This window comes from Grampus griseus (assembly GCF_964374135.1).
Source record: "Grampus griseus genome assembly, chromosome: 4".
Lineage (NCBI taxonomy): Eukaryota > Metazoa > Chordata > Mammalia > Artiodactyla > Delphinidae > Grampus > Grampus griseus.
Window position 1 is genome coordinate 69,317,321 of NC_138997.1, and position 20,355 is coordinate 69,337,675.

Consider the following 20,355-nt stretch of genomic DNA (forward strand, 5'->3'; position numbering starts at 1 on the left):
TGATCCAATAGAAAAAATGAAGAACAAATTGAAATTCAAAGAGTTAAGTGATTTGCACAGGTCACACAGGAGGAAAGCTAGAATCTGAACCTTAGTCATCTGAGTCTCACTTCTGTTTTCTTTCAAAAACATGTCAAACAAAATCATTTTAACCAGACTCAAAAATTGCCAAAGGTCAATACAAACATTACACTACAGAAATGTTTTCTAATGGCCACATCAGAAGGATGACTGGGATTCCATTAAATCACAGATATTATAGTTTTAAGTCTGCTAAGGTCTCCAAATTGTCTTAGTTACACTGACTAAAAGCAAAGAACATTTGACAAAACTGTTATAGCTTATAAATGTTTTTCAAACATTCTGTCTTTATTAATAACAATATTAGATATCTTTTCATTATCCCAATCTTCCTCATTAATTTTTCTCAATGACTTAAGACTCAAAATCATTGTTTATGTTCTTCTACAACTGTGTACTCAGACCATTACATATTAAGTTACATTATTTAATTTAATGTCAGGAAAGCTCTTCAATTAAAAACCTTCACTTCTCCTGCAAAATGGAAGAGTTAACATTTATAGAGGATTTTACAGTTTACAAAGATCTTTCACATATATTACTATTCAAAGCTTTCTTTTGCAACAGCATTTTAAAGATCACCATCATTTGAAAATTCACTGATATAAAGAACATCATTACCTTCAAACTTTTACTATTAAGATAGATTAAATATTATTAGTGTTAACAGAAAGATTTTAGAGAAAATGGTTCCAAAATACCTATAGGAAACAGGAAAATCAAATACTTAAATTGTTTAGTTCAATCAATAATATAGAGGGACTTCCCCCGTGGTCCGGTGGTAAAGAATCCACCTTCCAATGCAGGGGACAGGGGTTCAATCCCTGGTAGGGAAACTAAGATCCCACACGCCGCTGGGCAACTAAGCCAGTGTGCCGCAACTACTGAGCTTGTCCGCCTCAACAAGAGAGCCTATGTGCCACAAACTACAGAGCCTGCACGCCACAACTACAGAGCCCATGTGCGCTGGAGCCCATGAGCCACAACTAGAGAGAGAAAACCCGCACGCCACAACTACAGAGAAGCCTGTGTGCCACAATGAAGAGCCCACATGCCTCAACAAAGACCTCACGTGCCACAACTAAGACCCAACGCGGCCAAAAAAAATAAAGAAAATAAATTTAAAAAACAATAGAAAACGATTACATCTAGAACTCAAATGAGCTAAGAATTTTATTCTTTATATATTTTTAAAATTAAGACATTGTTTAAAGTTTCTTATTATAAATAAGTAAATTAGTAACAATAACAATACCATGCTAGGTTCTTTATATATATAAATTCTAATCCTTATAATAACTCTGCAGACTACTTTTCTCCTCATTTAAAAAATAGCAAAACTCTATTATTAACATAATTTTAAAGTAATACACTAGATTTTTTCCAAATTAAGCTAAAACAAATACGTTTTCTAGGAACTTACTGAATTATAAATTTTCATTAGTGTGTATGTATATATAATATATATTATTATACTATAATAATATGTATTATTATAATATATAATATATATTAATATATGTATATAATATATATATAATATATATATAATATATATTAATATAATATATATATATTAATATAATATGTATATAATATATATATTAATATATATATAATATAATATATATATTAATATAATATGTATATAATATATATATTATATATATATATAATATATATACATATACCTAGAATTATAATAAAATTAGCTAATTTTGAACACTTTACTAAAACCAAGCACTGTTCTAAGTACTGACCATATAACAACACATTAATCCTCATACCAACCCTATGAAGTAGGTATTTTTATTACCCCCATTCATTTGATAGGGCAACTAAGACGGCACAAAGAGGTTCACTTGCCCAAGGTCACCCAGGCAGCAGAATCAGGATTTGGAACCCAGGAAACTTGGCTCCAGCATCCATACTCTTAACCACTATGCTTTACTGACCTTCTAACAGAAATGACACATTCATGTTAAATACTGAGCAAATTTTCAAGATTTGGGAACTCTTTCTATGTTATGGCATGTTTATTTTATTTATTTATTTTTTTTTTTATGGCATGTTTATTTTTATTTTCTTAAAGGAAAAAGAAAATATGAGCAAAGTTTCAACAAACATGAAAACCGATCTTAGGTAATCACAGTCCTTTCTAAGTTTTTAACCACATCAACCTATGTTTAGAAGATTGTGAAATGTGCTTAAGGAAATAATTTTTGTGGCATGAACTGAATATTATTGGTTTATTACACAGGTTTTATTTTGCTATATGATGTTTCTGTAAATATATGTTGAAAGAAAAATTTCCAAATTTAAGCATATAGCAAAACCTCCCACAACTTCAGTTTTTTCCTGGCTGTACTTTTAGCTCAGTGCATAACTGGTCTTATCATGTTGCTAAAAGTGGAGCACAGAATCATGAGGTCTCTGTAGAACCAAAGGGGGAAAAGGGGCAGAGAACAGTTATCCCTTCAAGACAAATCTTTCAAAAAACCAAAAAATTTTTTACAATGACATATCCCTTCTCCAAATATTTCCTCAATTTTATTAGCCTTAATTTGATTGCCTGCTTCCAATATCAGAATCCTAATTAGTGTAACTGGTCTGATTCCCCCAGATGAATATATTTCTAGATACATGAATCCCTAGTAAACGTGAAAGTTATGGGTAAGAGTCTATCATTTCAATGGAAGCTGAGTATGTAAAAAGATCTAAAAGAGCCAAAAAAATCTGCCAATTGTTAAAAATATTACTCTTATATTACAGTAAGAAGTGAATATTAAAAACACATTTCAAGTTTCATTAAAATATAGCTATGTGGACGTATTACTGTGAAAGTTGCATCACAGAGAGTGTGCTCTGAATCAGTGATTCCCAAATATGAAGATGTTCTCACTGGCCCGCAGCAATAAGAAAACAAGAAAAGGATGGGAGCCAGTTTCTCATAAAGGTAAATGTATCAATTTAGAAAGTCTGAAATTATGTTCTTCCTTTTCTTTTAGTACCAAATGTCATTTTAAAAATAAAACGATAGTGAAAGCAGATGGAGATATTTCTTTTTTAAGGTTTTTTACTTGGTAAAATAAATTGGTGACTTGGTCAGTCTCCAAATTTAATTTTATTGATGTGTGAATTTTAAAAAGACCAGAAATCAGTGCTCTTAAATCACTGTTATGTTGTGGTCATTAGATTATTTCCACCAGATTCTTCTGTACAGTAGTTATAATATTATACCTATACATTTGCTATAAATTGCATTGCAAGAACTCTGTTCAAGACTTGTCTTAATCTGTGATGCCATATCTGACTATTTAAATCCTCAGTAAACTCACTTTTGATTAAACCTCTTTAGCACTTATACATATGAATATTATGTATATGTGGCTATACAATTAGCAATTTAATATAAAGGTATCTCATTTTATTGTGCTTTTATTGTGCTTTTACTGCGCTTTGCAGAAATTGCATGTTTTACAAATTGAAGGTTTATGGCAACGCTGTGTCAAGCAAGTGTACTCGCGCCATTTTTCTAAGAGCATTGACTCACTCCATGTCTCTGTGTCACGTTTTTTTTTTTTTTTTTGCGGTACGCGGCCTCTCACTGTTGTGGCCTCTCCCGTTGCGGAACACAGGCTCCGGACGCGCAGGCTCAGCTGCCATGGCTCACGGGCCCAGCCACTCCGCGGCATGTGGGATCTTCCCGGACCGGGGCACGAACCCGTGTCCCCTGCATCAGCAGGCGGACTCTCAACCACTGCACCACCAAGGAAGCCCCTTAAGTCTTATTATTTAAGAAGTAACATTTTGTAAGGCCACAGCTGCCATAGATATAGTGATTCCTCTGATAGACCTGGGTAAAGACCACTGAAAACCGGTTGGAAAGGATTCACCACTCTAGATGCCATTAAGAACATTCGTGATTCATGAGAAGAGATCAAAATATCAACATTAACAGGAGTTTTGGAAGAAGCTGATTCCAACCCTCATGAATGACTTTGAGGGGTTCAAGACTTCAGTAGAGGAAGTAACTACAGATGTGGTAGAAATAGCAAGAGAACTAGAATTAGAAGTGGAGCCTGAAGATGTGACTGAATTGCTATAATCTCACTTAATGGATTTTAACGGATGAGGAGTTGCTTCTTATGGCTGAGCAAAGAAAGTGGTTTCTTGAGATGGAATCTACTCCTGGTGAAGATGCTGTGAAGACTATTGAAATGACAACAAAGGATTTAGGCTATTACATAAACTTAGTTTATAAAACAGCAGCAGGATTTGACAGGACTGACTCCAGTTTTGAAAGTTGTTCTACTGTGGGTAAAATGCTGTCACCAGCATTGCATGCCCCAGAGAAATTGTTTGAGAATGGAAAAGTCAATCATTATAGCAAACTTCATTGTCTTATTTTTTTTAAATTGCCATAGCCACCCCACTCTTCAGCAACCACCACCTTGATCCCTCAGTGCCGTCAACATCGAGGAAAGACCCCCCACCAGCAAAAATATTATGACTCATTGAAGGCTCAGATGATGGTTAGCAATTTTTGGAAATAAAGTATTTTTTAAATTAAGGTGTGTGCATTTTGTTAGACATAATGCTATTGTACACTTAATAGGCTACAATATAGTGTAAACATAAATTTTACATGCACTGGGAAACAAAAAAATTTGTGTGACTTGCTTTATTGAGATATTCACTTTATTGTGGTGGTCCGGAACTGAACCTTCAACGTCTCCAAGGTACTCTGTATACACTGCTGTAGAGCTTTAAGTACATTACTTTTAACACCTCCTCACAAGCATCTTGAGGGTGGGAGTCATTTCTTATTCTTATATATGGATGACACTGAGTACAAAACAGGCATGCAATAAAAATCTGGTGACTGACAAAGAGATAAACCGTAATATGGTAATCAAATTTTCCCAGCTAGTGTGTCCCACAACCAGGAATAGAAATACCCATGTTTCCCAACTCTTTTGCTAGGTGACACAATGCATTAAATTTAACACACAGAAAATCTCTTTTCTATACTTGGGACATTGTCCTCCACCTTCTTCAGCACATTCTAGGTTGTTGCAACATTCTGGTTTTCAACATGCATTACTCACATGTAACAATACATATCAGATTTTCAGAACTCGGAAGCATTCACTTTAAACAAAGCCATTAGTTTATAAGGCAAGGAAGCAAAATCATAAACAGTAGCATGTTACAACAAACAATTAAGGGTGCAGAAAGGATTATCGTTTACTGACTAGTATTTTCAGTACCATCTGCAAGTGTGGCCTGTATCACTGTCAACAGGATTATTTTTAAAAACTAGGAACTGTGTAGAAATAGATATTATTGAAATAATAGTGTAAGTAAAATGTGCATTAGTATTTCCTACATGATTTCTAGGTTTACTTTTTTCTTGATGCTTTTCACGTCAAGTAAAATGTTAAGAGAGTCTTCCCCAATTTCCCCCTTGCATGCTTAGTTAGATGGTCTTCCTTTATGCTCCCACAGTACCACTATCATAACATATTCCCCCCCTCAGTCCATCAGTCTATTATATCTCCCTTCTCTAGACTGTGAGTGACTTGAGGGCAGAATCAGCCTCTCATCTATTCCAAGTAAATGTCTGGTATGCATCTCTAATCACGTGGCAAATGATTTCTAAATATATGAAGGAGAAAGTGAGTGACTGATAGAATGACAGGAAGAAAGGCAAGCAGACTGAGATTAAATGCTTTTTTGGCCTAAATAAACTTTTTGTTATGGGACATTAAAAAACTGCTATAAATATGGTTAACAGGTAGCTTAAATCAGTAAATTATAATCTATAAAGATTCTGCTGCTGTTTAGTAAACTTTACAGAAAAAAGAAAAGAATCAAAGAAGCTGGAGCCAAAGTTGATGTACTCACAGGCACCGAAAGAAAGTAGGACCTGTTATAGAGTTGAAGGAGGGCCTGAGTAAACTAATCAGAAATAAAATATAGTAAATACAATTGTTTTAGAATACTACAAAGTGAAAACAAAATAAGAATCTAGTATTTCAGACAGCATTTCTTGATGAACAGAATTTCCCTCAATTTTTTTTTGCCCAATAACCTTATTAAAATAAAGGAGATGAAAAATATACGAAACCTAATTTATTAAAATGCCCAGATATTAAAATGCCTTCTATTCAAATCCCTCTAAGGTACCCTTAATAATATTATTAGCATTATTATCATTGCCACAACCTTAATTATAATATCCCTTTCCATATAAAAATGCAAAGGGTTTATATAAGATTAAATCAACCGGAATTTACAACTGACTTAGTCATTTTTCTCATATATGTAAGTACATGAAGCCAATGAAACACTTCAAACATGGAATCAAGTCCTAGTTCTCAGTATTCAAAATACTGAAAAATAAAACAAGCCAAACAGTAAACATGTTAACAGGTTTGGACTTATTTTTATAAATAAGAATGTCTAAACGGTATATGCAACATGTAAGCATAGTTATTTAGCTATTTAGTTTTAGCTAAAAGGAACTAGACTGTCTTCCTAAGGAGGCCACTGAGGCCCCAAATACATCTACGAGCAAATATGCGCATATTTACTTGTAGATGTATTTACAAATATTAAAATTTAAAAATATTAAAAATATTAAAATCAAAGAAATGTGTGCAGGAATATACTGTGATCCCAATTAAACACACTAAAATTTTTTCTGGGAATTTAATTTTAAGTTAATATATATTAATTTTAAGTTTATATATATATAAACAGGTTATAGGAACATGCCAGTATTAATAATAAAATAAAATTACCTGTTGAACAAAAACATTGTTGAGGTGACTGGCTAGTCTCCGGGCAAAATGCTCTCGCAAATCACTGAAACGCTGCTGTTGCTGTTTGACTGCCAGAAGCATGTCATGGCCTGAAATCATAACATTTTTTGACTTATTTAATGTGTAAAAAGAGTTCCTCGATGTTTACTGAATACCTTTATAACAGTATCCATATTTCAGTTCTGAAGAACCCAAAGTTTTACTGGTTTATTCGTATGCTTTGTAAAAGAAAGGTAAAGGGAAAAAAATAGTATGGCACAGTGGTTCTCACAGTGTGGTCCTGCCTCAGCATCATCTGGGAACTGTTAGAAATATGGATTCCAAGGTCTCAGCCCAGACCTACTGATTCTGGAGGTGGCACCTGGCAATCTGTATTTTCGTAAGCCTTCTAGGTCACTGGTCCCCAACCTTTTTGGCACCAGGGACCAGTTTCGTGGAAGACAATTTCTCCACAGATGGTGGTGGCGGGGATAGTTCAGGCGGAATGCGAGCGATGGGGAGCGGCAGATGAAGCTTCGCTCACTCGTCCGCCGCTCACCTCCTGCTGCGCGGCCCAGTTCCTAACAGGCCGCGGACCAGTACCAGTCGCAGCCCCGGGGGTTTGGGACCCCTGCTCTAGGTGATTCTAATGCAAACTCAAGTTTTGGAACTGCTGGCATAGCAAAACCTTATGTCATCTACTTTGTGCCAGGTTCTATAGACAGTACTGAAGAAAAATCCTGGTGTTAACCAGTCATTGATGGTCAATCAGAAGGAACTGAAATGAAAAATTTCTCAGTGCTAATATGAATTATGTTTGATAATAAGTGAAACTTGTTTTAATAGCTAAGAATGTAACCCTAAACCACTTGCCCCATGCACTTCTTGTCAAAAGCTTTACACTAAGTCACAGGCTTAGTCTCAGGTTCTTGGGCAGATTTTGTTGTCATACCTGGTCGAAGAGCCACATTCATGCACTGCAGAAGGGCATCTGCGGCGTTGGTACAGGCCTCGATGCCCCTGGAGGAAGCAAGATCTCCTTCCTGAAGGGCCTTTATATGACCTTTGGCCAAGTCCATGTGGTTCTGGAATATATATAAATATACCGTTTGTACATGTACTCTTCAGGAAATTTACAGGTAAGATGCTACTCAATCCTGTTACTAGCTCTTTGGAATTTCAGTATTTTTAAATCTTGCTCTCCTAAGGAAATTAGAAAATGTTTACAAATGGGCTTTACGTATTATCATTAGATTTTTTTTATTGTTGTTGGTAACTTATAATCATGCTTACCACAAGGAACTCTATCTCTGATAGGAGTTTTACATTATTAGTGTTACTAAGATGAATCAGGTGGTTGCTCTCAGAGATCTGATCCATTTGTTCTTTTACACTTTGGAGCATTTCCTCATAACTGCTCAGTTTCAATTCAATCTGATCCACCTCCTTTAGAGCCTCGTCCAGCAAGTTCATTAGGATGTTTACTTGCTTTTCGGAGGCCATGATTGACTGGATGTTGGCCTACAAAGTTAAAAAGATAAGTAATACTTTGTATTCTTCAAATGTGTAAAAGAGGTATAAAAATGAAATATTGATAAATCTCTTTGACAGCAGAGTAACAAAGGTTGACATACACATTTAAACATCTAATTTATCATTCTGTGTTTACATTCCACTTTTTTACACAGTATTTCAGGAAAGTACACTTTCTCTTATATCAAGGTTAGGGACCATACCTCAGTATTGCATATTTCTGCAGACTGAACAAGTAGGGCTCTGCCCCACGATGTATCATCAGTAATGGTATATTCTCATTTCTATAAATTAAGTGGCATTACACTATGTCATCTCTGATACTTCTTCCAACTCTATTAGCTATAAAAATTTTCTATACTCTGTAATATTTACATAAAACCCTAAACAAAAGCAGAATCATCTATGTTAATACCTTAGTCAAGAGGGTAGCAGTAGTATGCCAGCCTTTGAAGAATTCATGGAACTAATTTATAACTGTTGTATGATTTCTACAAACAGGATGTGGAAGAGCCTGTTGCCATAAGATAGCTCCTTCTATGGTATTCTTTCTTTTCTCTTTCACTTGCGACTACTTTTTTTTCGAGGCAAAGCAGTAACAAACCACCATCCCTTTATTAATGTTTTCTAAATGATTCTGACTATTGATTCTGAATTGCCTGAAATATGGAAGCTTTCAAATCCAAAATTAAACTGCAAAGTAATATGATGACTTGCAACACAGATGCAATATTAACTAGAAAAGATAATACAAATCACTAAGCCACATTAAGAAGGCAGATAACACAATACGAGGAAAAAATCTGGACAAGGAATTAAGAGTATCATTCTACAGTTGATGCTATAATTTCACATGTGTTATTTTATACACTATTCATAATAACTCAATTGTAGGTGCAGCCCAACTGTAAAGGCAGCAGGGCTCAGACCCACTGACATCAAGCAGCAGAGATGGGTTTGAACTGACCCAGGACAATTTCTACTTTAACATCTTGAAGTCTCTTCTAGGCTTTACTTCCAGAGGGTTTTATAGATTTGTAAGCTTGGACTGTTTGTGTAATCTCTGGGCCTGAGTTCAATCACATAACTTCTGTACCTTTCATGTACCTTAACATTCTTTAAGTCTTTAAATATTTTTTATTCTCTGAGGATTTTTCTTAAATGCATACCTTGTCTAAACAAAATAAAAAAAACCCAAATGTTCCCATTTTAGGCTTTTCTCACAACAGAGGTGCTACCTGCAGCTTTTTACTTTCTAAAAAAAAGTAGATAAATAAAGATGTGCATTTAGATACAAACTTAGAAATTTGCATACAAATGAATAGAGTCTATTCCAAAACATTTCAGCAGGGGAGTCAAACATCCTTTTCCCCTGGCTCTCTGTTTTCACCACACTATCTTGCTCTCTTTGGGTACATGATTCACTTCTTTCAGCCCAATTTCTCTTTCTAACCTGTACCATTTTTTTTTTCCTTCAAACCACAAAAACGCTATTCTTTTGCATTGAACTATTCTGAGGTGTTTCAGAGGCTGGGGGAATCAACCCTCAAGTCGGTTTCAGGCTGGCTACTTTTTACTTCCATCACTTCAAATCAAGAAGCTCCCCAAATCCAGAACCTCAGCCAACTGCCTCCATTGGCCTATTAGGAATGGTTGTCTTTTGAACAAGAACAGTGAAAGACTGATGGCAGCTGGTAATGCACTTATAGAGAAGGACAGCAATAATCACACTACCCAGGCTTAAGTGCTCAGGCAGTAAAATATGAACATCACCAGTCTCCTCAATTCACTACACACACATCACTAATCATAGATTACAAGAAAGGCTTACCCCGTCTAGCACCTGCAGCTCTCTGGACAACCTTTCTGCAAAGGCCTCGGCATTTGAAATTGCATACTCACAGCCTTCCATCATTATCTCAATATCCTGCTCTTCTCTTGCATTTAACTCTTGGTATTCATCCACTGCTTCTTCATCGCCTCCTGTCACACTCTGATTTTCTCCACTTGGAACAGATTCTTAAAGAGGGTAAAAATTAAAAATAAAGTAGTAAAAAAAAGTAGGATGGACAATAGCACTGTACTTATAGGTAAGGTCAGTTATAAGCACAGGTCACATTTAGTGGCTGAAAAATAGGAAAAAATGATTCAAAATATATGAAAAAAACCCTTATTATTATGAAGAACTGCATGTGTTAACATAATTATTATAACAAAAGCATGCAGTCTAATTCACTGACTTGTGTTAAAATAGGCTTTAGTCACAGTTTCCCAAAACATAAACTGTAAAACAAATACAAAACCAGAAACAAAGCATGTGTGCAAGACTAACCTTTCCCCCTACCTGAAGTGACTGTCGCTCTAACAAAACAATGATTATGAGTTCAGGACACATGAAAAATAATTCGCTTCCCTTTTTTTCCCAGGTAACATTTTCTTCTGTTATCTTTGTTCTTTTTGTCTTTGTTATGTTTTTTTTCTCCAAATAACTTTCAATTGAAATTTTAAAAATGCATCTACAATTCACATTTTGGGCACTGAAAATATTAACTTAATTTTCCATTTCTTTCTTTAAAAATTTTTCACATGTGTTAATAAAATTTCTAAAGATCAGCTAATAGAAACTTTCTCAGTAACTGTATACTGTAGTAAGAAGAGCAACAACTACACGGCTGAGTGAAATTACAAAAATTTAAACTGTTTTCCTGCTTCAAAACAAAAGACCATGAGGTCAAATCTGAGATGCTTTCTGGGTAAATGTCTCAGTTCAGTTTTTTGAGAGAATACACTGAGCAAGTGGGATTTATATAAATCTTGAGGTTAAGAGAGGTAAAATGAAAAAAATAATTTTTACCCCTAAATAAACCTCGAAACAAAGTCATTGATTTTCATCAACTCATGTGACATGTTAAAATCACAAACACTGGATGTTTGAAATATTCATTATTTTGTATGAAAATGAATATTTGCATTCAGTGTGACATATGTTCATTTGTCCTAGAACAAAAAACACCTAATTCAAAGTAACAAACGGTTTACTCTTAAGAATGGCAATTAGGCCGATTTAGATAATGTCCCAGAAAAAAAAGGAGGGGGTAAAACTTTTGGTACAGGCAATTACAGATTACAGTATATAAATATAAGTTCCTTACAGTAGCATCACCGAGCTCCTAATCCTTTGAAACAGTCACTGTGGAAATGTTAAACTGTCATGTGTGACAGCTTCTTAGCCACTAGGGGGCAGGGAATGCCTAAACCATTCTGTACAGCTCCTTGCACAAGTAAATATTTAAAAATAAACAAATATTTTAAATGATCATAACTGCTTCAGAAGTATTTTCTCTTCCATAAAACAGCCCTTTGGAAGTCAATAATGAATACTATCATCGATTTTTATTACCATATGGATTTTGTAGTAATATACTTTTCCCTGCACACAATTTCATAAAGTATGCAACCAACAGTACATAACAACGTCAAGTAATAAAAATCTATGGAATAGAATAAGAAGAAAAGGTGTTACGCACCTTCTGTAACTTTAGGCAGTTCTGGAGAGTAAAAAGGTATGAAAAAAGCAGAGGAAAGTAAGCAAAGAATATTAGCTGGCTAGAAACGTACACAGGTTTAAATTTTAAAAATACTACCCATATTTCATTCGAACTTCATGCTATATTAAAGCTTAAAAGACAATGTCAAATACAACTACAAACTGGAAATATCCACAAGAAGCTAAATTTCCAGTGTTCATTTTTTTAATTCATTTTCTGACAGTGACTAAAAATACATTTATCTTTCTATTTTCTCTTAGTCGTTTATGAAACAGTACTGCCGAGTCCTTGGAGGAGAAAACTGGGAAACAGATCACTTCCTGGGGATTGCTTATAGGTCAGTTGTGACTCATGCGTTTAGTCTAGTTATTTTCACTCAAGGCCCAAACCTTTACCCAGACACTCCCTCACAATGGATTAGTCATAAAACATTGTTAGAAAGGACAAGATGGAAGCAATTTAAAAAAACACACACAATTGTCAGTTCAAGCTGGCTTTTAAGGATTCAAGTCAAAGATCTAAAAAAAAAAATCTGGCTGCAAGAATGAAAAAGAAAAGCCCAAACAAAAACTTCACTCTACTTCAACTGCTAACAAGGTCCTGTTTTAAGAACCTTATTCTACTAAGAAGCCCCAATTATTAGCACGAACATTCAATTGTCACCAATAAAAACTACTAAAGCTGCTACTGCTAACATTCCTACTTACTTGAATGATTACTTAGCTCTTAAAAGGAGATGTTGATAATTTCTCATTTGTTTTCTAACATAACCCAAAGCTTAGAGACTTTTTTTTAAAAAATGGGAGTTAGTGGTCATGATTTTAAAGTCCAGTAAAACATTAAACAAGTTTATGGACATTAATAAAGCTACTATATGAACTCCATTAAACCAAAGCAACAGTTACTAATTTATAGAAAGTGATTTTCAAAATGAGCTCCTTAAGGATCTCACTATTCTTAAAATTGATCTCAATTAGGTAATATTTATAAAAATAAAAATGTCTACACCTTCATTTAAGGCCCTGAAAAATTAAATGTCTTGTCTTTTTTTAAAGCTAGTCACCTCATTCTCAAAAAACAGCAATACTCTTCTCATTGATTTTGGTAATATTCCTTAATGAGGTAAATACAGGTAGGTATGTACTTGCCCATATTGTTGACTGAATGAAATATATTGGTTTAAAATACATCTCAGGCAATAAGTAACATCTGGAAACACATCATATTCAAAAACAGAACAGAAAGCTTATGAATCATTCACTGATCAGAATGTTCAACCCTGAAATGGTTAAAAAAAAAAAAAAAAGAAAGCTACTCAGAACAAATTAAGCCACTATTCAAAGCATGGAAAATTACCATAAATTTCTTAAAGGTTATTCCCTCAACACACTCAACCAAGACACTGGAGGCTAATGTTGGCGAGATGGCAACCCTGAGGGCTCCGACACAAGGCCAGCCCCACTGTAGGGAGAAGCATGTGGCCTGAGAGATGTGACTTGCCTCTGCCAGTTCCAAGCATCAAGCCTGAAACCAGTAATGGCCTTACTAATTAATAAGTGATGGACAAGAATACTACATTTAGGGAGAGAAAGATAGATGACCAAACAGCAAAGGAATTAAGTAAAACAAAATGGAGAAGGGACAGAGGCAAGTGACTAAGTCAAGGAATAGTCTGAAGCATCTGAAACTGCCATTTTTATAGGTCAAACTGGTTGAATATTGGCAATTTCAGATGTTTCACTTGACAGAACAGAAGCTTCTATTTTGAAATGCTAATATACAACTTAGGACAAATCTAAGTTTTCTTTCTAATATATAATTTAGAACAAATCTACTTTTTTTTTCCTCAATAAAGGGGCAAGAACTCTGTCCACCTGCTGTTACTTCAATTGCTTTCTTTGAGATAAAGAATACAACACAAATTGCATCCCCAAGGCACACAGAACCCATCTTCTCACAATGTGTATGTCTTCATAAAAGATATTTTAAAAGAAAAAAGCCTCATTGTATGTTTTCAACAATTAACAGTAGAGTTTTTGTCTTATAACACAAAATAATCCCTAGTAATATTCCTGAAGACATACTGATCTAAAATACCCTAATTAAGCTCACGTCTTAAGACTTTATCCTGATAATAGAATAATAATTGTTAATATATAATTGAGTTCTTACTATATATCTGGCATTGTTCTCATCATGTTCATATATTAATTTAATCCTTAAAACAATCCTATGGAGTCGATACTATTATTATCTGTTTCTGACATACGAGAAACTGAAACATAGAGTAACCCAAGGTCACACAGCTATAGTAAGTGACAAAGCCAGTATTTGAACCCAGGCAGTCTGACTCCAGAGTTGTTTCTTAAACACTACACCTACACTCTACACAAAAATACAGCTACAAGGATATTCATCTCAGAGCTGTTTAAGATAAGCAAAGATTGGAAAAATTTTTTAAAGTGATTAGTTAAAAAATTATAGTATATCCAATACAATGGAATACTATGGTGCCATTAAAAATAATGTCGGGGTAAGTGTTTAATAACATGGAAAATGTTCACGAAACATTATATGAAAAGGCATGTTAGGTAGCAACATAAATTTCTTTATTTAAAAAAAAGCATTTCAGTATGCATAGAAATGCATAGTTATCTCCGAGGATTAAGTTTATAAGTGATTTTCATTTAATTTAATGAATCAGTTTTCTATAATGAACAAGCATCACTTCTGCAATAAGAAAAATTATCTTAAAATTCCTTTACAAAAAAGATAATTCAGAGTTTTAAATACTTTGAGTAATGCCAAATTATATATTCACTTACAGATATACCTGATTTTACATATACATTTTTATTTAACTTTACCTTCCAAAAGCTGTGAGCTAACATTGACAAAATCAATTTTCTTCCGGAGATATCGCTGGTTCAGTTTCCAAATGCATGAAATAAATGCATTCTTTTCAGCAGTGCTGCTGGCAACCCATTTATATATTTTTTCAAAATGTAAATCAAATTCAGGATTTTCCTGAAATAAAAATATGCAAAAGATATTGTTTTTGATCATATCCTCTTTTCATTATTGTAAAATATATATTTCAATAAAACAAAAAGAAGTTGAAGCTGTTGTTGGAAAAAAAAATCACCATTACAAATCTACTAAAAGGGGGACTTCCCTGGTGGCACAGTGGTCAAGAAACCGCCTGCCAGTGCAGGGGACACAGGTTCAAGCCCTGGTCCGGGAAGATCCCACATGCCGCAGAACAACTAAGTCCATGCACCACAGCTACTAAGCCTGCGCTCTAGAGCCCGCGAGCCACAACTACTGAGCCCATGTGCCACAACTACTGAAGGCCTCATGCCTAGAGCCCGTGCTCCACAACAAGAGAAGCCACTGCAATGAGAAGCCCATGCACTGCAATGAAGAGTAGCCCCCACTCGCTGCAACTAGAGAAAGCGCGCGCATAGCAACGAAGACCCAATGCAGCAAAAAAAAAAAAAAAAAAATCGACTAAAAGGTTTTTTCCCTCACTGAAACTGGTAATGTCAGCACAAGCAAAACTAAGTTATGTCTATATAATGTCATACCTAAATATCTACACAAAGAGATAGTCTCCAATAACTATAAATAAATCAAAATGAAATTCTACTCAAAATAGATGAGATGGAGAATAGATTAGTGGTTGTCAGGAGTCAGGGATTGTTGAGGGGAGGAATGGTGTGTGCTATAAAGAGGTAGCTGAGGGAGCTTTTTAAGGTGTTGTAATACTTCTGTATCTTGATTGTAGCAGTGGTTACATGGACCCACACATAATAAAATGGCAAAGAACTGCGCGCGCACGTGCACACACACGCACACGCGCACACACACACACACACAATCGACTAAGTGACTTGCAGAGAATGGTTCGGAGAATTCAATTTATAGCACAAATTTTGTGTACCTCTCGAAAGAAGCTGGATTAAAAACAACATAGTATTCTGGTAATTTCCTTTCTATGCCCCTTAGGTCTATGAGCGAAAGTATAGGATGTCTGATGGCCTGTGTCTCAGCTTCCTAGTTTATAAGATGGCAATGGTTTCTGGTTTTGATGTGGATCTAATTTTTCTTTTTAAATTGCCTATGGGGTTTTACAGTTATACTTTTTCTTTGATAATGTGCTATTATTCACAGCTGTGAATCTTCTCATTATAACATGTGAGAAAAAATACAATCTATACCCTAGTGTGATTTCCAAGAACAAATGAGGTGAAAAGCAGGGACTGCTCCTGTTTACAATTCTGAAAATACAGAACAATTAAAGGTGTCTCAAAAGTAAAAAATACAAGCCTTTTAAGGTCATTTCAAATGAAAAAGAAGTTCAACTGGTGTGAGAGAACTGCACTATGCTTTCTACATGTCTCTTAAGCCACATTACAGAAATATTTTCATGCCTTGATATTCTCCCTTGAATTTAGAACTACTTGACTACTGTATAAAATATGAAAACATATGGATGTATACTTTCCTTCACATCCAAGGAATTAAAAATAGGCTCAAATGTTTTTAATGTTCTATAGAAGGCTAAACATGTATTCAATTAATTTAAAGTGTTATTTAGGGGGAATAAAATGTAATAAAGACCATAAGTAGGCAAGGAAAGTGATATGACTTTCACTGTGAAGATCTGGGATAATTTAGGGATCAAGACTTACCTATGGTACAATCATATTACAGTAGCATGGATGTACTAATGAATTTATAGCTCAATAAGCAGAATTAAAGTGACAAAAGATTAAAAACTTTCACTTACAACGAAAAGGTAATTGCATTATAAGTTGGTGCAGCCACTATGGAAAACAGTATGGAGGTTCCTCAAAGAATTAAAAATAGAGTTGCCATATGATCCAGCAATCCCATTCCTGGGCATATACCTGGACAAAACTATAATTTGAAAAGATAAATGCACCCCAATGTTCACTGCAGCACTATTTACCACAGCCACGACAGAAAAACAACCTATATGTCCATCGACAAATGAATGGATAAAGATTATGTGGTACATATATACAATGAAATACTACTTAGCCATAAAAAAGAATGAAATAATGCCATTTGCAGCAACATGGATGCTACTAGAGAGTATCATACTAACTGAAGTTAGTCAGACGGAGGACAAATACATATGATATCACTTATATGTGGAATCTAAAATGTGACACAAATGAACTTATCTGTGAAACAGAAACAGACTCACTTACATAGAGACCAGACTTGTGATGGCCAAGGGGGAGGAGAGGTGAGGAAGGGATGTACTGGGAGTTTGGGATTAGCAGATCCAAACTATTATACATAGAAGAGATAAACAAGGTCCTACCGTATAGCACAGGGAACTATATTCAATATTCTGAGATAAACCATAATAGAAAAGAATATGAAAAAGAATGTATATATATATATATGTATAACTGAATCACTTTTTTGTACAGCAGAAATTAACACAACATTGTAAATCAACTATACTTAATAAATTTTTTTTAAAAAAAGGTAATTGTGGACAAGGATGTCCACTCTCACCACTATTCAACATAGTTTTGGAAGTCCTAGCCACAGCAATCAGAGAACAAAAAGAAATAAGAGGAATACAAATTGGAAAAGAAGAAGTAAAACTGTCACTGTTTGCAGATGACATGATACTATACATAGAGAATCCTAAACATGCCCCCAGAAAACTACTAGAGCTAATCAATGAATTTGGTAAAGTTGCAGGATACAAAATCAATGCACAGAAATCTCTTGCATTCCTATACACTAACAATGAAAGATCAGAAAGAGAATGTAAGGAAACAATCCCATTCACCATTGCAACAAAAAGAATAAAATACCTAGGAAAAAACCTACCGAGGGAGACAAAAGACCTCTATGCAGAAAACTGTAAGACACTGATGAAAGAAATTAAAGATGATACCAACAGATGGAGAGATACCATGTTCTTGGATTGGAAGGATCAATATTGTGAAAATGACTATACTACCGAAAGAAAACTACAGATTCAATGCAATCCCTATCAAATTACCAATGGCATTTTTTACAGAACTAGAACAAAAAATCTTAACGTTTGTATAGAGACACAAAAGACACCAAATAGGCAAAGCAGTCTTGAGGGAAAAACACAAACTGGAGGAATCAGACTCCCTGACTTCAGACTATACTACAAAGCTACAGTAATCAAGACAATATGGTACTGGCACAAAAACAGAAATATTGATCAATGGAACAGGATAGAAAGCCCAGAGATAAACCCACGCAACTATGATCAACTAATCTATGACAAACGAGGCAAGGATATACAATGGAGAAGACAGTCTCTTCAGTAAGTGGTGCCAGGAAAACTGGACAGCTACTTGTAAAAGAATGAAATTAGAACACTCCCTAACACCATACACAAAAATAAACTCAAAATAGATTAGAGACCTAAATGTAAGACTGGACACTGTAAGACTCTTAGAGGAAAACATAGGAAGAACACTCTTTGACATAAATCACAGCAAGATCTTTTCTGATCCACCTCCTAGAGTAATGGTAATAAAAACAAAAATAAACAAGTGGGACCTAATGAAACTTCAAAGCTTTTGCACAGCAAAGGAAACCATAAAAAAGACAAAAAACAACCCTCAAAATGGGAGAAAATATTTGCAAACAAATCAATGGACAAAGGATTAATCTCCAAAATATATAAACAGCTCATGTAGCTCAATATTAAAAGAACAAACAACCCAATTCAAAAATGGGCAGAAGACCTAAATAGACGTTTCTCTAAAGACATACAGATGGCCAAAAAGCACATGAAAAGCTGCTCAACATCACTAATTATTAGAGAAATGCAAATCAAAACTACAATGAGGTATCACCTCACACCAGTTAGAATGGGCATCATCAGAAAATCTACAAACAACAAATGCTGGAGAGGGTGTGGAGAAAAGGGAACCCTCTTGCACTGTTGGTGGGAATGTAAACTGATACAGCCACTATGGAGAACAGTATGGAGGTTCCTTAAAAAACTAAAAATAGAATTACCATATACCCAACAATCCCACTACTGGGCATATACCGAGAGAAAACCATAATTCAAAAAGACATGTGCACCCCAATGTTCATTGCAGCACTATTTACAATAGCCAGGTCATGGAAGCAACCTAAATGCCCATCGACAGACGAATGGATAGAGAAGATGTGGTACGTATATACAATGGAATATTACTCAGCCATAAAAAGGAACAAAACTGGGTCATTTGTAGAGATGTGGATGGATCTAGAGACTGTCATACAGAGTGAAGTAAGTCAAAAAGAGAAAAACAAATATCATATATTAACGCATATATGTGGAACCTAGAAAAATAGTACAGATGAACCAGTTTGCAGGGCAGAAATTGAGACACAAATGTAGAGAACAAACGTATGGACACCGAGGGGGGAAAGCAGTGGAGGGGCGTGGTGGTGGTGGTGGTGGTGTGATGAATTGGAAGATTGGGATTGACATGTATACACTGATGTGTATAAAATGGATGACTAATAAGAACCTGCTGTATAAAAAATAAAATAAAATTCAAAAATTCAAAAAAAATAATTGCCTTAGTATTTATAAAGAAATCTAAGAGTCTTGGCAACTCATATGAAGCTTGACGGGAAATGATCTCTTCCCTGGGAATATTTCACATAGTGCCATAAAAGAGGCTGACTGCACCAGCAGCAACACTCACACAAATCAATGCGTGATGCAGGGACTTCCCTGGTGGTGCAGTGGTTAAGAATCCGCTTGCCAATGCAGGGGACACGGGTTCGAGCCCTGGTCTGGGAAGATGCCACATGCCGCGGAGCAACTAAGCCCAGGAGCCACGACTACTGAGCCTGTGTGCCACAACTACTGAAGCCTGTGTGCCTAGATCCCGTGCTCCGCAACAATAGAAGCCACGACAACGAGAAGCCCGTGCACCGCAATTAAGAGTAGCCCCCACTCACTGCAACTAGAGAAAGCCCGCGCGCAGCAATGAAGATGCAACACAGCCAAAAATAAATAATATTTAAAAAAAAATTATTAATGTGTGATGCAAAATGGCTAATGTTAGGCTATGTATAAAAATTTTATGTTTTATATCCATATGTAGCGTACACACACCAAGGTGCCTGCATAAAATGAAAAAAAATCCATTAAGCAAGTCAGCAATGAGGTGGCAGCTGACGAAAGCATTCAAGTAAGCATTCAGCAATGTTAGTGAATTACACAAGTCAATGGGGTTATGAAGTGTGGAACTACTGAAGAGAAAAAGGCTTTTTAATAAAGGTGAATTTCTAAAAAGCCTTTCAAGTATTTTGTCTTAAACAGAAAATCTCTACTCTTGATCCTT

At 35.1% G+C, this 20,355-nt stretch overlaps 1 protein-coding gene across 5 annotated transcripts in view; it reads right to left on the reverse strand.

The window, feature by feature from the left end:
- Positions 1-20,355, reverse strand: part of EXOC1 (exocyst complex component 1) — a 61,499-nt gene that overhangs the window by 31,051 nt on the left and 10,093 nt on the right. For 2 of the 5 annotated variants that reach the window (XM_082652723.1, XM_082652724.1), the window contains exons 4-10: positions 14,839-14,998; positions 11,951-11,971; positions 10,255-10,442; positions 8,184-8,411; positions 7,843-7,975; positions 6,891-7,000; positions 5,992-6,045 (exon numbers count right to left, since the gene is read on the reverse strand). In XM_082652723.1, coding sequence (XP_082508849.1) covers positions 5,992-6,045; positions 6,891-7,000; positions 7,843-7,975; positions 8,184-8,411; positions 10,255-10,442; positions 11,951-11,971; positions 14,839-14,998 — 894 coding nt within the window. The remainder of the gene's footprint in view (positions 1-5,991; positions 6,046-6,890; positions 7,001-7,842; positions 7,976-8,183; positions 8,412-10,254; positions 10,443-11,950; positions 11,972-14,838; positions 14,999-20,355) is intronic. The other 3 variants (XM_082652725.1, XM_082652726.1, XM_082652727.1) reach the window with 3 other exon arrangements.